The 20,064-nt window shown below is 44.5% G+C and overlaps 1 protein-coding gene across 2 annotated transcripts in view; it reads left to right on the top strand.

Annotated features, from left to right (window-relative positions):
* The first annotated feature begins 1,133 nt into the window (after positions 1-1,133).
* The window catches only part of LOC111839703 (AT-rich interactive domain-containing protein 1A-like), a 35,573-nt gene continuing 16,642 nt past the window's right edge, over positions 1,134-20,064 (top strand). Inside the window, exons 1-4 of one of the 2 annotated variants that reach the window (XM_072705375.1) lie at positions 1,134-2,405; positions 15,541-15,759; positions 15,878-16,300; positions 16,907-17,023. In XM_072705375.1, the coding sequence (XP_072561476.1) occupies positions 1,479-2,405; positions 15,541-15,759; positions 15,878-16,300; positions 16,907-17,023 (1,686 nt within the window). In that variant the 5' untranslated portion in view covers positions 1,134-1,478. The remainder of the gene's footprint in view (positions 2,406-15,540; positions 15,760-15,877; positions 16,301-16,906; positions 17,024-20,064) is intronic. The other variant, XM_072705376.1, reaches the window with a different exon arrangement.

Below are 20,064 nucleotides of genomic sequence, written 5' to 3'. Positions count from 1 at the left end.
CTCCTCCCTCCCCCCTAGCCAAACACATACTGTCAGCTGCTTTTAAATATTCACAAAACCATCTTTCGCCAAGTTCATATCACGTCGAGAACTAGCGAGGCTTCTCTGGTTTTTTGGGCAAGGTGAGGTGTGGTGAGCACCAGCAGCTCAGCATCGTAAAAAAAGGCGGAAAAAAGGCAGCTGTGCTGGGCCGTGCGGCCCATCCCCCATGCGCTGAGAGCGGAGCTGTGCTGCTATTGCAACCGGTGTAGCTGCTGCTGGAGAGAGGCAGGCAGAGAAAATGGGGAGAGGGGGTGGGGAGAGACGCACAGAGAGAAGGGGAAAGAATGGAGCGCATTTTAGTCCCATTAGATTATTGTATACTGGCTTTTTACATCGTCTGCACAGCTATTGGTCTTTCCAAGGAGCAATAATCAATACGTCGAAGACTGGGGATAGTTTTTCCTTAGAAGTAGTATTTTGATTCAATCGGCCCCTGTGACTTATTCTGCTTTTTCCTTCGCCTTTTATTTTTTTCGTGCTCACTTCCTGCTCTCTGACTGGTTCAGTCCATCCCCCATCCTCCGTCTTTCTCTCTCTCACCATCGCTCACTCGCTCGCTCCCCGGCTGTAATTCCATGCCTGCCTGGCTCCACATCTTCGCTGATAACATTCTTCTCATTTGCGCGCAATACATGCGATGGGACGCTGTAGTCCCGAGTCAGTCTTCACACATTTGAATTGAGAGTCCAAAAGATGAATGTCGTTATACCAAGCACATGATATATTGTTCTACATTATCTTTTTTTATATTATTGCGATATTTATTTAGCGTGTATTCTCTGCCATACTGTGCATATAACAAATTAAGACTTATAACGCACGGCACACGATAACATTTTAAATGTGGAATGTATAGAACATATAATCCATGAAAAATAAAATATATAATTGTATAATGTATTTTATTTCTATATTACTAGTACGAGGAGTTACTACATGGTTTCAGTATGAAGATTATTCTGTTATAGGTGTTTAAAAACGACGACATTTGGCTATATGTAATAAATAAAACTATCGTGGTCTAATGTAATTTTAAAAAACATATAGAATAGGCCTAGCCCGTCCCATTCCAGCGGGACTGTGGGACCCACTCCGCTCCGCGTTTTGCGTCTTTCCGCGTGCCTCAGTAAAATGGCTGTGTCTCGCGAAGCCTCGTGCTGGTTTGATCAGTTTCTCGCCCTCAGTCTCGCTCTGTAACAGAAGCCCCCCCACATTCAGTGTCGCTTAAATTATTTCCCGGGATCTTTATTTATATTCTTCCATTAACTTTTTATTCGACTCGGAACCGGTAGGCCAACCCGGATTCTGTCTGGTGTTGGGGGGGGATGAACCGGGACACGGGAACATTGGTATAAATAATTGTATTTGTATTCAATGCTACTGAGAGGCTGATTGTGACTAACTCGCTGTGAAAGAGAGGGAGAGAGAGGGATATCATGGCCGCTCAGGTCGCTAGCGCCGCCACTCTCAACAGCAGTCCGCCTTCCGAACTAAAAAAGGCTGATCGGGACCCGCTCGAGGAATCGGTACCGGGGGAAAAGCAGCAGGAAAATAAGGAACCGGGATCAGAGAGCGGATCTCCGGGTCAGAAGGATCTGCAGGACGGGGCCGATGCTGGAAATGCGGGGGGAGGAGGGGATCCTGAGATGAAGAACGGCAACGGGAATCCGTCCAGGTTGAACAATAATAATAACCAGAATGATTCAGTGGGACCTGACGGGAATAGCCATCCCGGGATGGGACACCATCACCCGGGCGGTTTTCCTCCATCTCCCTACGGTTACAGCCAGCACTACAGCCGGCCCCCTTTTCATCAACATGGCGGACAACAAAGCCCTGGCATGGCAGCGGCAGCGGGGCCGGCTGTGCAGCCAGGCAATATGATGGACTCATATCAGCCCAGTTCTCATGAGCACGGCTTCCCTAACCACCAGTTTAATAGCTACAGCCAGTTCCCGAACCGGACGCCCTACCCAGGCCCCGGCTACGCCATGAATTCCCCGAGAAGCAACCAGCCCCCGGCGGCTGGGGGGCAGCCAGGCAAGCAGCAGCAGCCAGCGGGAGGAACCACTGCTATGGCTGCCTCCTACAACGCTCAGAGGTATAACTCGGGAAGCCAGCCGCCTAACTCCACTCCTACCCCGACCCTAAATCAGCTCCTGACCTCGCCCAGCTCTTCGCGGGGCTACCAGAGCTACCTACCGAGCGACTACAACAACCAGGAAGGGGCTAACAAGGGACCACCAGACATGGGAAGCAGCAGTCAGTATGGTGGTGGGGGCCACCAGGCTTGGCAACAAAGGAGCCATCACCCACCGCCTATTAGCCCGGGAAACTCCGGACAGCCTCTGACCCGAAATCAGGTAGGTCCCGGTTGAGCCCTGGGCACCCGTAGCCCGTGCCGCGCAGCTCTGGAGGCTCGGTGTAAATGGTGTAGAGTGCAACACATTGCTATGGACCTGCCATTGTCTACACAGCCTCTCTAAAATGGCTGCCTCTTGCCTTTTCCTAACAGCACCTCGGTTTACTGTACTTATGTCTTGTAAGCGTGGCCTGATATTGCACGAAAAGTCACCCGTTTGATTTCCCGAGGTGCATATCGTAAGTTGGGTAGTCGTGGGGCGTGGGGCAGTGTACTTTTACTGGGGTAAACGGGTGAGAAGGGCTGATTTTGCCGAACGTGTTTATCTGCAGCGAAAGGCGCTCCAAACGTCATTCGACTGCTGTCATTATGGCTGTTTTACTGTTCTAATACGTTATCGTTTGTGTTTATTCCGTGAACTGAGTAAGATTTGTTGGTAGATTAGCTGCACGCATCGATCTGATAATTTCTGACAGTATGTTTGATATCGGCGTGTCTGCCTTCTCCAGCTCTGGAAAAATTGCAGTCATTGCGGGTCCTGTACGAATGCGAGAGCCGTTTGCGATCTGTGTGTGAAGGGTGTCTGTCTGCAGTAAAAAAGTACCAAAAAAGTGTTATTTTGTGAGAAGCTGCAGATATACGCCGTCCACTGCTTATTCTTATTAGACGGCCTCTTTCCGACGAGCCGGCACGTTTATTTAGCTTCTAGCGTTGTGTGCTCGGGCGGCCGGTAAACATTGCCGGCCATTACAGCGAGTGCAGATCGCTTTGCTTTGGGATTTGAATTATGGAGGTAAAATCCTTCTGTCAAAGGCAGGAGACAGTTGGTCTTAGGTTGACACGCGAGCTGAGATCTGATTGGCTCCCCACCCTGCGCTCTTGGCCATTTATAATTGCATCTGATGTAATGCCGCAACAATCCCTGATTAGCTCTTATACTTGAACGGCGCGCGTAAGAGGCGCGTCGCCGCCGGTCTTGAGCTCCGGGCTCTCGGGCGAGCCGAGTCTCTAGCTCCTGTCGCCGGCTCCGTTTCAGAAATGCGCGCTGAGCATCCCCAATTAAGCATTTTCACAGCATTTTCTTTTTTTATTTCTCTTTTTACCTCTTAACATGCTAAAAGACAGTCTTAAATCTGATTAATTGAAAACCTCTTTGGAAAATCTCAAGTTTTTCAGTATGTTGCATAGCTGTTACTTTAATTTGGATGACATATTTAACTCGAGACTTCATTGAATGTTTTCTTGGATATTGGTTGTTTTTTCTGGATTGAAAACTGGCTTCCACTTCGGACTTGTTTGAATTCATGTCGTCTTTGTATGTCATGTTTTCTTATGTAGGGACTACAGATGTAAATTAGCGATTGTGCTACAATCTGGCTCATTTACAAGCATTGCTTGATTATGTCATTGTAGTGTTTGTTCATTAATGTGCATTGTCCCAAAAAAAGAAATAAAAAAAAAAAAAATTATTGTGTGGTTATGTGTAATTATATTATGATTAGTAGTAGGCCACCAATATGATGGCGATAGAAATCGTTTTTGAAGGGCTCCATGTTGTAACTCTTGAAGTGTGAGAACCGTATAATGTCTGGACTGTGCTGTTGGTTGTATATGTGTTTTTTATTTTAAGTGTAGTTTAATCCCTCTGCCATCCAAATTTCATAACTGTATTTCTGTGAAACTGCATCTGTATGCAGATGTAGACAAGGTCAGGTGCCTGCTTTTCCCATCTGGATGTGGTCCCTCATGCTCCTACAGCCGATTGCTGCAGGGCACAGATCCTGTATTGCTGTGGAGTCTGGCACCCTTCACGTGCTGCTCTCTCCACTTGCAGGTGCTTGTCAGCTCTGTAGGAGGCACTAATGCTCTGCCCTAACGTTATACGCTGTTGCTCCCCAGGCCGAGGCCCTCATCACAGCCTCTGGGTGGCATAGATGAGACATGGATTGTAGGCTGAGCTCTAAGTCTGTCCTGCGTTTGTGGGTTGTGCCCTGAACAGGATAAACTTGTTACCAGGCTTGTTACCATGTTCATTTGGGACTTCTGGTAATGTGCTTAATCTGTAAAACCTATTCAGTCTTATTTGTTTTTTGAAAAATAGGTTGTGTTACTCAGCATGTTGATTTGTTCTGTATAAACTTCATTACTGCAAATAATCCTGGTCAGTTTTGTCTTGAATTGTGTGTCTGCTCAGTCACACTGCAGAAGCCAAGCCATCGATGGAGCAAAGATCTTGGCTGGGACAAGGCGGCGCTCTGCAGTACTCAGTTCTTAATGCTGTCCTCTTACTGTTAAGACTTTCTCATAAAGGGTGCCATATTCTGTTAAGGACTGTACTGAAATTCCTCTTAATGCACTGTCTGTTTAAGTTAAATCTGGCTGCCCACGGAATTGCACATAAATTGTGACCAGGATTTGCTTTTGCAGTGTTGCTGTATAATCTGCATATGGGTGTCTGTCTGGGCCGTTTAGACTTTAATGCTTTTAATGATCACAAGTGAACTATGGGGACGTGTTTCATACAGGCATTAAATGTTACGTCTGATTTTCCAGCTGGTATAGGTCACGGATCCCAACACAGTAGTGTTTTTTTGGGCATGGTTCTGGTGAAATACCCGTTGTGCTTGCTGTTAATTGTTTGACTTGTGTAATTTAAATAAGTAGAATGTTAATTATAATTCGTAATGCTTTATGTGGGATATGTAAAAGCCAAAAAATTTGGAAACAGAGGTATTGCTAGAAGGGTTGTTTTATCTGACCTTTTGTAAAATTGAAAGCAGAATTTTAATTGCTTAATCATTTATCGTCCTGTCTTAATTTGTATTTGCTACTTTGCAGGGATTGAAACAAGCAGTTTTTGCTGACACACATGTGATTTCAGTCCTGCAAATTCAATTGTCTCATTCTAAGATGGTCAAAAGAGGACTTGAGTGGGAACCATCAGATGCCATGTAACATGTAATCCTGGAACAATTGTGATCCTGGTACAGGAGTGACTGTAAGGCTGTTAGTCCTGATCTCAGTCCAGGGCTTATTTCTTTGAGTCTGTTATGCCTCCGTTATTTAGATGGAACTAAGGTGTCAGCCAGCTGTCAGAGTTTTGTTTAGCAGGTAACATGCTGAGGTTTATTTTACTGTGAGTGCGTAACCACAGTATTCCTCAGGTTCAAAATTATTGATAACCGTTTGGGAGTCATATACTTTGGTTGTACTCGTCTCCAGTTCAGCACTCTCTCGTCCGTTTTCCCGGCTGGTTTACGCGTGTTGTCACTACGCAAGCAATGCTGCTATTCATACTTGCAAGTGTAGTTTATGTTAGTCTGAAGGATTAGAAGTTGTATTCACCAGGGGCAATGCAAGAAAGTCATCTTGGTTGGCTACTTTGTTTCCAGTCTTACTTGTTTGTATGAGGTTGTAGTATGAAATGTTTTATACTCGCTGTCTCCACGCTGCTTTGCTAATTTTGTAATGCCTTCAACATTCTCTATATCCTACCTCTCTCCACATTGTATTGGTATTTCTCTTTGGCACATATCATTTTACTACCTCAGGTTCAATGTTCCATTATGTATTGTTAGATATCTTATAGTAGTTAGTATTTTGTATTTAGAATTATGGCTGCAGAATATCAGAGAACACAACATATTTTTTTGTGATAAATATTGCAATATTTCTAAAGCAAAAATGAGTTCTAAATCAATTTCTCACAAACATGTCTATGAGTAATTTAAAGAGCCATGATGAAATTGATGAGGATTGGCTCTGAAAGCACATGCAGAGCTCTGCCACTGCTATATGCTTCACATTATTTTAATCTTGAAACTGAACGATTATTAAAATTTCAATGCTTGCTATGTTTTCTTTCCTATAACAATATAAATGTTTTAGCAAAATGCAAACCCCCACGCTCTTGCCGAATTTAATCACCAAGATTTCTGAATACTGGAACTATATTGAAAAATTACTTATGAAAATAAGCAAGTAAGAAAATGTACTTGCTGCGCTGTACTTGGTACCCTGCTTTTTTTTTTTTTTTTTTTTTTTAAGCTCAGATTGAACTTAGAAGCAGAAGAAACTTAAACTGCCAAATTCTGATAACATTGTACATAGAGGCACACAATAATGTCCATAAGTTTTTTTTTTCCTCTTGTCTCAAAGTATTTTATGTTTTTGAATATCTGCCAGCCAATCATTTCTTAAAAAAAAAATTGTATGCTACTTTAATACTAAGTGTACCATATAAACACACACTTGTGACAAAAGGTGACCAAATTGTCTCCAAGATTTTTGTGGTACTGCATCTCGAGTATGTGTAGCATCAATTCCTTGCATAGGATCACAGATGACACATAGAATCAACGCAGATGACATGTGGTGGTCATGACAAGTTGCAAGCGCCAAGCATAAATCGATCCTAACACTCCCTGATGTGAGGTTGCTGTGTCGGCCCTTGCTGTGCTTGAGGTGAGCTCAGCTCCCTGTGCTGGTGCTTGGGTTGTTGGAGCCTGCTGTTCTCGCTCGATTGGTGCCCCCTAATGACCAGAGACTTTTGGGGGTAAAAGTGTAATACGTGGCAAGCTCCCTGACCTTTTGAGGGCCATTCGCGTTCGTCGTCTTACAGCCTCAGCACTGTGATACTTTCTGATCATGGGTGATGTTCAGTGTGCTGACCTCGCCGTGATGGAATCCACAGCCTTCCAGGGCTCCTTTCATACATTTTGTTTCGGACTGAGGGGTCAGGTTGACTCCTGTCGTCATCCATACTCCTGTGATGCAATTTATGGCGAAACGCACCATAGCTGTCATACGTGTCATTGAAATGGTTGTTTGCGAATATAGAATGGTAAATAAGCACTGTTAAGCTGTGCAAGAGAATGTTAGGGTGTGTTTGTTTTTACTTTAATTAGGAGGAAATTGAGATTTTTTTGCACTCTGTGAAGAGTGTGTTTTCTGGCCGTGTGTGTTTGTCTTTTGTCTTTGATGTTCATGGATGGTGTTATGGATTTTTTGGCCTTGACATGCAGTAGGGGGCGCTGTCAAATGACTAGGCTCTGTTGTACCTGGTCACTTATCAGCACACTTACTGTCATAATACTGTAGGAAGTACCCTGTGCAATTGCTGCCGAAAAGTAATCAAGTTTAATAGAGCTGTCACAATTACTCTGATTAAAAAACATCAATTTAAAAATTTCCTTCTCGATTATATGGCAATATGACATAAAGAATATGGCGCCTATTGGGTGAGGGTCTAAATAAAGATCGAAAGCCCCAGTTGTGTTGAAGCACTTTACTTTTAAAAGTGAATGAAAATAGCAGTTGTCTGACAGTTTTGCAAAGCAGAACTTTGGGTGCTTTTCCACTGCACCATGTACCATACTTTTGGTACTACCACCTTGGCATCACAAACAGCCACTCCATGAACTGGAGTGCCTAAATTGGCTGTTTGTGATGCCAAGGTGGTAGTACCAAAAGTATGGTACATGGTAGGCTGTTTGTGATTCAAGGTGTTAGTTTTCCACTGCCGTAAAAACTGATACCGGTGCTGAATGACATCACAATGTGAGGCGGGGCATTTTGTAATGAATTTGAAAAATGGCTGTGATATGTCTGGATAATGTCCGATATTAATACCAACATCGCATTTTATGCGCATGCAGCTCTTAAATCGCTAGTAAGCTAGATTAAGATTAGGCTTTCTCTTACTTTCAATTCTGTGTGTGGACATTATAGTGCAGGGGGTTAAAGGTTCCCTAAATTATTTTTACTCCCTAATTCTGTCAAAGAAAAAAAATAGCAGGCTTTGAAATTTGAATTATTCCTTTTATATATTATGTAATATATGTTTAAAAATCAGTTTAAAGTTTACCTCCACTGCTTTTGCTTGAGCGCCACATGTGTTCTCCGAAACTATCATAATCATTTTCGTCCCTGCTGTTTAAATCACTCGAAGACAGGTTTGTGAGGAATTTATGAACTCCTTTTTTTGTTTCATAAATATTTATTACAACAAAATCACATTGGTAGGACATCACACATCATACTATATGCCTGCTTTCCTAGTATATTAAACAAAATATTCTTCAGTTTCTTGCCATGTCATCCTGATTTTGTTCTTTGGACTAGATCCCAATTTTTATTTTTACTTTATCGTTTTTCTGAGTTTGCAATTGCTTTCAAGGCGGCATTCGTATTGTGTTTCAGAGGCATTCCCACCCCAAAGCACCAAAGTAGTACCCCAGCTGGTTTGGCACTTTTGGTACTGGGAAAGTGAAAGTACCTAAATTACGGTACTTGGTGTGGTGGAAAGCTCCCTTAAATAGCACCACAGCATAACTGCAGTGCAACTGCATCTTAAAAGAAGACATTTGGGTTTAACAGACTCACCCATTAATATGAGGTTAACCATAGATATATGCCATTTAGCGCCTCAGAATAGCCTAACCTGTGTTTGTCATCACTTTTACTTCAGTCATTTTGCTTAATTTACTTCAGCTATGTCAGAATATTCACTGCTAAAATAAAGGTTATGGCCTCATCACTTGGCCGCATCGTCTTGCATAATATGGTACGCTGCCAAAAAATATTAAATGGTTATGTATTAAAATTGCAGACCTTCCTAATTTTGTTGCCTATGACTGACCAAAAAATGTTTTTGATGCTTATTGATGGTTTGAAGTGAACCCAGAAGACTATCACTGTCCTTGTGATGTGACAGATGTATGTTCATTAATTAACATTTATGTCAATATTAACATTGCACTTTGTGCAAGCCTAGTATTGAGAGTGGCACAGTGTTGTACTTTGTGTGTGAAGTTTGCATGTTCACCCTGTGTGTGTGTGGTTTTTTTTTGTCGGATTCTCCGGTGTCCTTCCACTGTCCATAAACATGTAACTTAAATGAACTAGAGTGCCTAAATTGGCTGTTTGTGATGCCAAGTGTGTACTCTGCAATATTTTGCTGGTTCCGGCCGTGCACTGGTTGCCATGTATTTTTATATTATATATTACTCGTTGAATTGGCAGATTAATCAGTAGATTGCGCAATTATTGATGTAATCGTTAGTGACAGTCCTAACGTTTAATTCGGAAGATGTTGATTTCCAGTGTTCAACTTTACTCTAACAGCAACCTCCCTGAGTGACCTTTGCTGTACCAGTCCATAAAGCCCACTCAGAAATTTGCACCCAAGCATCTCAAGGAGGCAGTGCATAGAGAATTGTTGAATTTAACTAGTTAAGGATGCATGATATATCAGTTAATATACTGGTACCGGGCTTTATTCATTACAAATCTAGATATCTACATAATTTCGATGTGTCCGTGTTGGCTGATATTGCCAACCAATACATAAATGTTATCAGTATTCAAAGTTGGGAGTACCAGACCTAAAGACCATAACTATTACAATCATGGAGATGATTGCACTGCACGATCGGCCAGTTTCCGTAGTGGAATACAAAGGTTTTTGTTGCTCTTACAACACTTATAAGAGGTCTCAAAGTACTGGCCCACAGATTGATCTTTTGTTTTCCACAGAATAAACAACTATGGAACCTCAAGTGGCTCAGAGGTTAGCTGGTTATCAGTATCAATACTTTTAACACCGAAAGAGCTCTAAAAGCTGAAATCAATAAATCTGCTGGATAGTAAGGGTCTTATAATTGAAAATTAAATTCATATAGTTAATGAGATTATTAATTGTTTTGCATGGGTATTCACTGTAAATGACACAAGTGACATACCGACTCCTATTACTAATTCAGCATCGTCTATGACTAATATATGTATAACTGAAGCTGATGTGCTGCAAAACCTAGCTAAACTCAAAATAAATAAATGGCAGTGACCTGATGACATCTTACCTATAGTTTTTGAGATGAGGGATGTTACTTGCCGACCTTTAACTTTACTATTTCAGAAATCCTTATCTGGTGGTGTGGTACCTTCTGATTGGAAGTGTGCTAATATAACGCTCATATTCAAAAAAGGGATAGAAAACTATAGGCCAATTAGTTTGAAAGTAATGCCAGCTATAATCCAAGTGAAAATGGTAGATTACCTGGATTCAAGTAACATTCTGAGAGAGAGCCAACACGGATTTAGGAGAGGTAGATCCTGTTTAACTAATCTAATTGAGTTCTTTGAGAAAGCTACAAGACAAATTGACCAGAAAAAGGCCTACGATGTGATCTATTTAACACAAACGGTTCCTGCTTAAGATCAAAGAAACTCTAGCAGCTTGGATTGAAAACTGATGAACACAGTCAGCCTGCATTCATAGCGGGGTACCACAGGGTTCAATTTTAGGATCACTATTGTTCCTAATTTACCTAAACAATATTGACATATCAGTGTTTCCCCTAGGTTTACAGAGTGGGGGGGCAGACGGACACCGACAGGATTCATGGTGTTCATGTGTTTCTTTTATTGACAGCAGTCAATATGACAACTGAACCAAACATCAGAACATTTCTTTTTATAACAAGTATCTACAAAGTGTGCAGCTTTTGTCACTGCAGTGTATCTTTCTGGGCTTCTGGAAGAACATTTCTAGAGCCTCTTGATATGGGAAGCCAGAAACGTCTGGCCCATTTATTGAGATCTGCATGCAGGCTGCAAGATGGTCTCCTTGCAGCCTGTTGCGGATGTTTGTCTTGACTTGCAAAAACATTAACTGTTAGACTTTAAAGGTGATAGCTGATAGCTTAAAATACTAGTAGTTTAAAGCAAAAAATCCCATTGTGAAACGTATTTTTGTCTGCCTTTCAGGTGGTTGACACAACATATTTTCTGACGCGTGCTCTCTGTCCGCTGGTGGGACACTCACTTGTCTGTGCGCGCACATCGGGGCAGAACTCTGGCATGCGCAAAAATGACAAGCTGTTGTGTAAATAAGATAAATAACATAAGGCTGTTTGGTTTGTTTAATAAAAGGACAATGTATTGACCTGTTCTATAGGGAAGGTAACATTAAATGACTTCTGTTGTGATCTGGTGCTATGTAGACAATAAAATTAAATAAAATTATCTTGACCTTCAAGGGGGGGGGTGCACCCTTAATATAAAGGTAGGGGAAACACTGCATATATATACACACACGCACACGTAGACAAATATAATCCATGCAGGGAGCAGAAGCATAAAGTACAGATATTTTATAGGTTCCACTGAAATAAAGGTAGCTGATTATGAGAAAGACCTTGGTGTGTATGTTGATGTTTCCATGTCCCACTCTTGCCAGTGTGGGGAAGCAATAAAAAAGGCCAATAGAATGTTGGGTTACATCTCTAGATGTGTGGAGTTAAAGTCAAGGGAGGTGATGCTACAATTATATAATTCCCCACCTAGAATATTGTGTGCAGGTTTGGTCACCATACCTTAACAAGGACATTGCTGCCTTAGAAAGGGTTCAACATAGGGCTACGAGAATGGTTCCTGGTCTTAGAGGAATGTCTTATGAGGAGAGGTTAGCTGAGCTGAATCTGTTCAGCCTCAAGCAAAAGAGACTAAGCAGGGACATGATCCAGGTATATAAGATTCTAACAGGTCTGGATGCTGTTCACCCAAATAGTTACTTCAGTATTAGTTCAAATACAAGGCCATAGGTGGAAATTAGCAGGGGAACATTTTAAACTGGATTTGAGAAAACACTTCTTTACACAGCATGTGGTTAGAATATGGAATAGTCTTCCTGTTGGTGTAGTGCAAGCTAAAACCTTGGGTATCTTTAAATCAGAACTACATAAGATTGTAACAACTCTGAGGTATTAGTTGAGTTCTCCCCAGACCAGCTTGAGGGGCGAAATGGCCTCTTCTTGTTTGTAAATTTATGTTCCAGTGTTCTAATATTGGCTATATTAGACTAAAATATGATTTTCCAGTATCTGTCCAAATTTGCACCACTAACTGAGGTATGTAACTTTGCATGGTCAGTTGCACCACATTTTCTAGTGTTGTGTTACTGTTGGCAAGGATTATGGGGAAACCTTACATGCTGCGTCCCTCTTTCATTACTTTCATTATTAATATTAAAGATGAATATAATCTTTCTCCTCTTTGCTGTTGCTACTTGCCTGAGCACCATGGTATAATGTGGCCATGCCAGCTTTGCCCAGAGGTGTGTGTGTGTGTGTGTGTGTGTGTGTGTGTGTGTGTGTGTGTGTGTGTGTGTGTGTGTGTGTGTGTGTGTGTGTGTGTGTGTGTGTGTGTGTGTGTGTGTGTGAGAGGGTGACTGGGTGATTCGTTCGACCTGCCTGAGCCCATGGAAAGTGGCGCTGGCATGTGTGTAAATTTCACATGGTGAGTCTTTCATTTAGGCCAAGCCTAAATCATGGTAATCCCTTTCATTGAACTTTGTTTTGAAGAGAAAGTAGGATTAACATGGTAATTTGCTGCTCTGGCTCAGCTGTCTGCTGCCTTTCTGAGCACACACTGTCAGAACAACACGTGCCAATGCGACGTTAGGATGCAGTCATGCCACGCCTCCTCTGGGGCAGCCTGCAATTGGCTGTCACACGGATGGGTGTGGCCTTGGCCAGAAGATGTCATTGAGAACTAATTACACACATTAAGCACAAAGACTGCACTAGTCTGATGTGCTCTAAATGGTGTGCATGTTTGTAGATATTTTTAAGTGTTTTGTATGGTGTTCGTCAAATACCTCACTCTCTGAAGCGACGCATTATTTTGCATGTTCTTGCAGCACAAATTTATTAATCCCTGAGGGGAAATTAAGGTGCAAACTGGTAGCATTCAGTAGTGCTCAGGCTTGTAGTCCTATTACTGTGATGGGTGAGCTAGTACAGCGTGGGTGGTTGAGGGGCTGTATGAACTATGATCAGTGTTAAAATGAAGTAACTCGAACATGAAAAGAGAACATTTGTACAACCCATTGCAAAAGTGACACTGATAAATTCTCTTTAAACAAAAAGCTTCCTAATATTTGCTTTTTTGAGGTCTTTGCTTTTGTAAACTATCGGAACTGCAGTTTTCATCGTCACACATAAGCGCTGTCCTATTTGCTTTCAGTCTAGGTCCTTATCTCGTGTCTAAGTTAAGGTTTGGCACCACGACTCCGCCTAGAGATGCACAGGCATTTAGGGCTTGTAGGGCTGGGAGTTCAGGCTGTTAAGGTGTCACGCACCCCAAGGCTGTCCTAAAGGTGCAGCCAAGAAAGGGCACAGTTAGGTGCTGTGATCCTACTACGTCTCTACAGGTATTTTATCCGCAAATCAATGAACGTTTTTTTTTTTTGCTTATTTTTTTGGGTCAGTTCGTCAAGAAGGTTGAAAGGTTCGTTGTTTGTTTATCGAAATATTGAACCTATATGTATTACAGCCTCGAAGTAAACATTTTTCCTTGTTTTATGATTAGATGAAACTTTATTAAGCAGCAGTCCATCACCTGGTCTTGTTTTCTGGCAGTGTTAGTAATTTTGGAAATGGCCATTGAAAAATTAGTCACAAAGATGGCTGTTTAAGCGTAAAATATTTTATGCTGTAAACTTCCATGTCTCCCCTCCTCATTGGCTGGCATGTGCTGGATCATACTAGCAGTGGTTGCTTCTGATCTGTTCCAGACACAGGGAGATGATGTCCTCCCCCCACCAATGGCTGCTATGGTTTCTTTATATGCAGATTAGCCATGAGCTAATCACCTTTAATTGTTTGCTATTTGGCCATTGAAGAGTCTATTGCCCATCCACTGATCCCTGAGCGAGTGAGAGAGGGATGAGTGTGGGGGTGACTCTCCTGAGGGTTGAGTGCATGCGATCTGCTTGGGAGGGTGGGGCTCTCTCGCTTGCAGGTTTCGGCCTGCTCACCGTGCCTCAGTGTTACGTGCATACTGGCAATGTAGCGCAAGCTCTGCTGCCTCACTGTCTGGCAGCTGCTCTTCCTGCTTCCTGTGTCACGCCGAGCCTCTTCAGCTGTCCGCAGAGCCTCTTCATTTCTCCAAGTTCTCTTGGAGAAAGTGCTCTGGAGCACCGAGAAGTTGGCCTGCAGGTAGAAGCTGCCGGTGACACGCTTCACACAGCGTCGTGACTAGCTGGAAAGCCCCGGATGGGGGCGGGCTGTGGCAGAACTGGGGCTGGGCTTAGTTCCATGCTTGCTGTCGATCCGCCCTGAGCAGCAGAGCCTGGCTGAAGCCAAACCCTGGGATGGACTGGCTTTCCTCTGAGACCTTTGGCATTCCTCCCCCAGCAGTAAGGTTCCCCCCACTGCCAGTGCCTGCAAGCCTCCTCCTGTGCCAGGGCGTCTGTGTGGAAACACAAGCGACCGTCTGGATCGGCCTCTAGCGGCTGTGCAGCTGGGAAGTGTTAGGATTCATCAGCCTGGCTGCCGTTTCATGGGCTATAAATAGCTCAGTCATCAACTAACCCTAAGTGAGGTTTAAAAAAAAAAAAAGGTAGAAAAGTCACTGTGGGAAGCAAAGTAGCATCTCGCTGGTTTGCTGCCGGCCAACGCAGCCCCACTCCTCACCTGCGTCTACGCGTCTCCTCTTCCTCCATCCTGCCTGTATCTCACATGTACAAGAAGAGTGAGTCTGTCTTTGGTCTCCCTGGTTCCCACTCTCTTTTGGAGCTGTATTGATATTCTGTTCCTTGCGTATGATCCATAAAAAGTGGCCTGGACCCTATATGATGCATAGCTCATACAGAAAAGGGCACGGATGGATGTCTTTTTGGAAGCGTGTGCTGCTGGCACAGCTGTCCCTGGCCTGCATCCGGCGAGTCTCTGCTTGATTCTCATTCATTTAGGAATCCAGATGTTGGGGGCTGCCGCACACGTGTACGGAGGTCATCACTGTGGCCAGGTGTCTGTCTGGCATCTCCCGTTGAGCATTGTGGGAAACCCGATTGGTCCTTCTGTGCTAATGTCTGCCTGCCACTCGCCAGTGCCTAGGCCTGGTGTCTGCAAGTTTGCGTGCTACCATGTCGCCCGGTCACCTCTCGCTGTGTCACTGTGCCGCCCATTGCTGGGCTTGGTACTGCCGTGTCACAGCAGACTAGGCCTCCCAGTGAGACCCGTCGTTTGAAAAGTTCCCCTGTGTGACAGAGTGCAGGAATACTGGCGGTGACCCAACCGCCATCGCTGTCTGTCCGTGTCTAACGCCACGGCTCTCCTCTTGCCCCACAGCCCCCCAGCCCCATGGATCCCATGGCGAAGATGCGGGGCCAGCCCTATGGAGCTGCCAACCCCTACTCACAGCAGCCCCAGCAGGGCCCCTCTCCTGGGCAGCAGCAGGGGGTGCCTTACCCCGGCCAAGGCTACGGCCCGCCTGCCCCTCAGAGATACCCTATGGGCATGCAGGGTCGCACCCCTGGGGGCATGGCTGGCATGCCTTACGGCCAGCAGGTAGCGCCCTATATTTATTTATAATATTTATGTGCCTCCTCATTTCTCACCCTCTCTGTGTGGAGGGTGGGGCTGTCGATGGGCAGGGCCTGAGTCTGTGTCGTCTCTCCCCATGCAGATGGGTCCCTACGGGCAGCAGAGCCCTGCCTCCTACTACAGCCAGCAGGGCCAGCAGCAGGGGCCCTATGGGCAGCACAGCCAGCCCGGTTCCCCCTACACGCAGTCTCAGGGCCAGCCACCCTACGGCCAGAGTCAGCCTCCCTACGGCCACCAGCAGGTGGCCCCGGGACAGCCGCCCCCACAGCCGGGTTCCCAGGCTCCTCCGGGCGCCCAGGGTCAGGCAGGATATCCACAGCAGCAGCAGCAGCAGCAGCAGCCACCTTCTCAGCAGCCCCCGGTGCAAGCGGCGGCTCAACCCCCGCAGTCCCAGCAGCCGCCGGGACACTCTCAGCCTCCGCAGGGCCAACCGGCCCCCTACTCGCAGACCCCCCCTCTCCAACAGCAGCAGTCTTCGTTCCAGCGCTTCCCCCCACCTCCTCAGGTAAAACCACGTTGTCTTGTAAGGGATAGTGTTCTATAGAGGGTACTTCAGGTTAAACGCCTGCTAAATGGTAATGAGGATATATCTGGCTGGAATAGCAGCCTACAGGAGTGCAGTGCCCTGGAAGCCATCACTTCATAAAACTGTAAGTCAGTGCAGGTGGAGAGACTGGGGGAGAGACAGGCAGACAAGAGAGACTGGGGGAGAGACAGGCAGACAGGAGAGACTGGGGGAGAGACAGGCAGACAGGAGAGACTGGGGGAGAGACAGGCAGACAGGAGAGACTGGGGGAGAGACAGGCAGACAGGAGAGACTGGGGGAGAGACAGGCAGACAGGAGAGACTGGGGGAGAGACAGGCAGACAGGAGAGACTGGGGGAGAGACAGGCAAACAGGAGAGACTGGGGGAGAGACAGGCAGACAGGAGAGACTGGGGGAGAGACAGGCAGACAGGAGAGACTGGGGGAGAGACAGGCAGACAGGAGAGACTGGGGGAGAGACAGGCAGACAGGGGAGAGTGAGTTGGATGGGGGGTGGATGGTCAGACAAACACTGAAACACATAGAGGTGCCCAATGATGATGTATGTACCCCCTCCCCCACTGAAGGAGCTGTCCCAGGACTCGTTCACTTCACAGTCCAGCACACCGACCAACAGCCAGGCCATGGCATCGAGCAAGAGTGGCCCAGAGGACGGGCTGCCTGGACGGCCCTCCAGCCTTCCGGTGAGTGTCCACATGCAGCCTCACCAAGCAAGTCGGCGCAGAACGACCTTTGGCCTCTCACGTTTCAGCCCGATGTCGCCTTCCTCCATCACTGAGGAGTTGCCTTTAAATGGCGCCATCATACAATTTCCCTGTTAAAATTCATCCCAGTGTTCGCTTCTCTCTGAAAGTGGACCTGTGAGTGAGCAAGCTGTCGGCGCCGATGGCTACATTGCCCCCCCCCCTCCCCATCTTGTTTATTGCCCCTTGGCCATCTGAAGCTGCACTGTAAGGTGTGCGTGCACCTCTGGGCTCTGCCCTGGTTCCAGCGAGGCAGTAGGTATTGACTTACCTGCCTTGACTAATGGCACTTTTCCACTACCACGAAGAACCCAGCCGTACCACTAAGAGACGGTTCTCCATTGTAAATTGTGCAAGCTGTATGTGAGCTGTACCCACGCTGATATGGCCCTGCTTACTGGCAGAGCCGAAAGCATGACTAAATCCAGCTGATTGCATCACCGACATCTGATTGGTTGAAATACATGGAGATACTGGTGTTCTGTGGCAGTATACTTAGATTATCTGAAAGAAAAAGGGCAAATACTATTCATTATTAGTAATATTCCACATTGCGATGTATTGATGTATTCCCAATACATTGGAATTTGAAAATTTCCGACCTCCTACTTGAAAAAGTACCGTACATGTGAAATACAAATGGAATCCGAATGTAAATTTGTGCAAGTTAATCGTAATTCTCCTAATTTTTGATGCTAACATAACATGGTGATTCTTACAGACTTGCTAGCAGAAATTAACACAGTAAATCTTTATGGTGACAGTGTGAACAGCAATGAGTCTCTCTGGTTTTATCTCACTGTCGGTCTCCAAACTCGGCAACGCCTTTATTGAGCCGACCCGTCTGCAGTAGGAAAACCATGTGAGCTGGAACCATCCTCTCTTCGCGGTACGGCTCGAGTGTGGCGTGGTTCCTGTATGCCAGTGGAAAAGCGCCATACGATGCTGACTCTCATCTCCTGCACCCAGGGCTCTATAAACTTGTGCCATGGAGATTTAAGTGATCAATCATCCTTTTTTATCACAGCACAGGGGCTTATGGAGCTGTTCATTTGACAATGAAACTGTGGTGAATTAGTGGTCTGGGATATATTACATCTACACAAGATGGTAACAGCTTGAAAGCTCACAGTCATGGTTGTGAAGTTGGCTCACTCACACTCTTGCCGTCTTTTGGTGAAACCGATGAGACTTCATAACTGTATGGCTGTTTAGATTTAACCAAATGACGGAAGATGCTGATATAAACAGTCTGAATGAATTTAGTTTCATTTTGAAAGTTTACCAAAGACACAGGATGCTAGTTCTCTGGCTCTAACTTTGAACAATTGTTGACATTAAAGCTGTCTTTCTTTTTTCTATTTTGTTTTATCGGATGTGTTCTGATTGCAGTGCTTTTCTCTCTTGTGTGATTTGTAAATTTTGTGTGTAGTATCCAAGAATATATACAGTAGAACTTTGGAACTTGAACGCATTTAAATAGGGTCGGGTATCGTTTGAATGTCATTGATGCCGATTCACTTTCAGTTTTGCTTATTGATTCCGGTTGTTATCGATTCCCCATTTAGGTTCCACAAAGGTAAAAAAGGACAAATGTTTAACAAAAATGTCTTTATTCCGAACATTCAGAATGTCCCAGCAGCAATGAGAGTAAAATGCTAACTAAAGTGCATTCAGTGCACAGCACCTGCCTGCAAGTCATTCACAAATTCCTTTTAGTTTTATAAACAGAGAGCTATAACTGAACTACCTGGGCAAACAGCTGTGGTCATGAATATGAATGACATTCACCTGGGGAACTCCCCTTACCCAAATCAGCCTGTCAATGGGCCTGACTAGTGCCGAATGTCAGTGTAAAACAAGACGAAAACATGTATAATTTGTAGTTTATCTGTGTGTTGAAAACAATAGGAAGGGTAAGTATAGCAGAATGGAGAAATCAAGAACTATTTTAGCACGATTAAGAACAATCAGCTTGTTTTGTGCCAGTATTTAAAATAATGTCTTCTTAAAACAGTCCTCATTGCTGTCGCAGTCTTCATTGGAGGATGAATTAATTTCATCACTGCTGTCGAGAAATGATTGAACTTGTTGCAGAGCTTCTTCGGTCGGAAAAAGGAAGCATGCCATTGTAAAAATAGCAAATACAAAACTGCCTGATTTTGCTTACTGTTCTCGATCGGTGTTTCTGCATATGGCTTATATCTGCCTTGAATGAACTCGTTGGCATATCAGTAGCAGCTTGCACTCATGGGCGTGTCCACAGATAAGACGCCATGAAGAAACATGTAAGTTGATTATTTTAATAATTACATATAAAAGAGATGCTTGTGTTTGTTGAGAGCGGGGATACTTGAAAGAGGACACATTGAGGTTTGTGATGGTATTTTTATTAAGTCCGTCTGACATAAAGGAGGAGTTATTTAGGTTGTTGTCATGCACTTCAGAAAATCTGCTTTGAGAGGAAAAAAATAGACGCATGTTGTGATTTTGTATGTATTTTATGAAAATTCTGATTTATTGTATTATTTGGAGGAGAATGCATTTTTGTCTGATTATCTACTTCCTGAGCACATGCGCCAAGCACTGATGGAGATAATGACGTTATGTTAAGGCGCCGTGGCCGACTCCTGGGGCAATAGCTAGACTTTGGCCAAAACAGCAGCGATTTACGACAAGTAATGTCAGCAGTCCTGTCATTTTAAGAATAGGTTTGATGTGTCAATTGTTTTTAATAAAGTAAAACTGCACTTTTGACCGTTCACTATCTTTCACACTGTTGTCATGACCTCTATCTTGGAACTTTAGTAAGATCTAACCAAAACTCGACCGCAAACTCACCACCTGACGAAACAAAACAGACCTGCTAAAACAGATCTAGACTCGTCTCTGATGGGCTGAAACAAAGGCAGACGGTCCTATAATGGGATGGGAATATGAATCGTTCTCAGTCTCGCGGTACCTCTTTAACCGAGTTCAAC

This window comes from Paramormyrops kingsleyae, chromosome 23, assembly GCF_048594095.1.
Source record: "Paramormyrops kingsleyae isolate MSU_618 chromosome 23, PKINGS_0.4, whole genome shotgun sequence".
Lineage (NCBI taxonomy): Eukaryota > Metazoa > Chordata > Actinopteri > Osteoglossiformes > Mormyridae > Paramormyrops > Paramormyrops kingsleyae.
The sequence above is the reverse complement of the archived record's forward strand: the minus strand, read 5'-3'. Positions and strand labels throughout refer to the sequence as shown.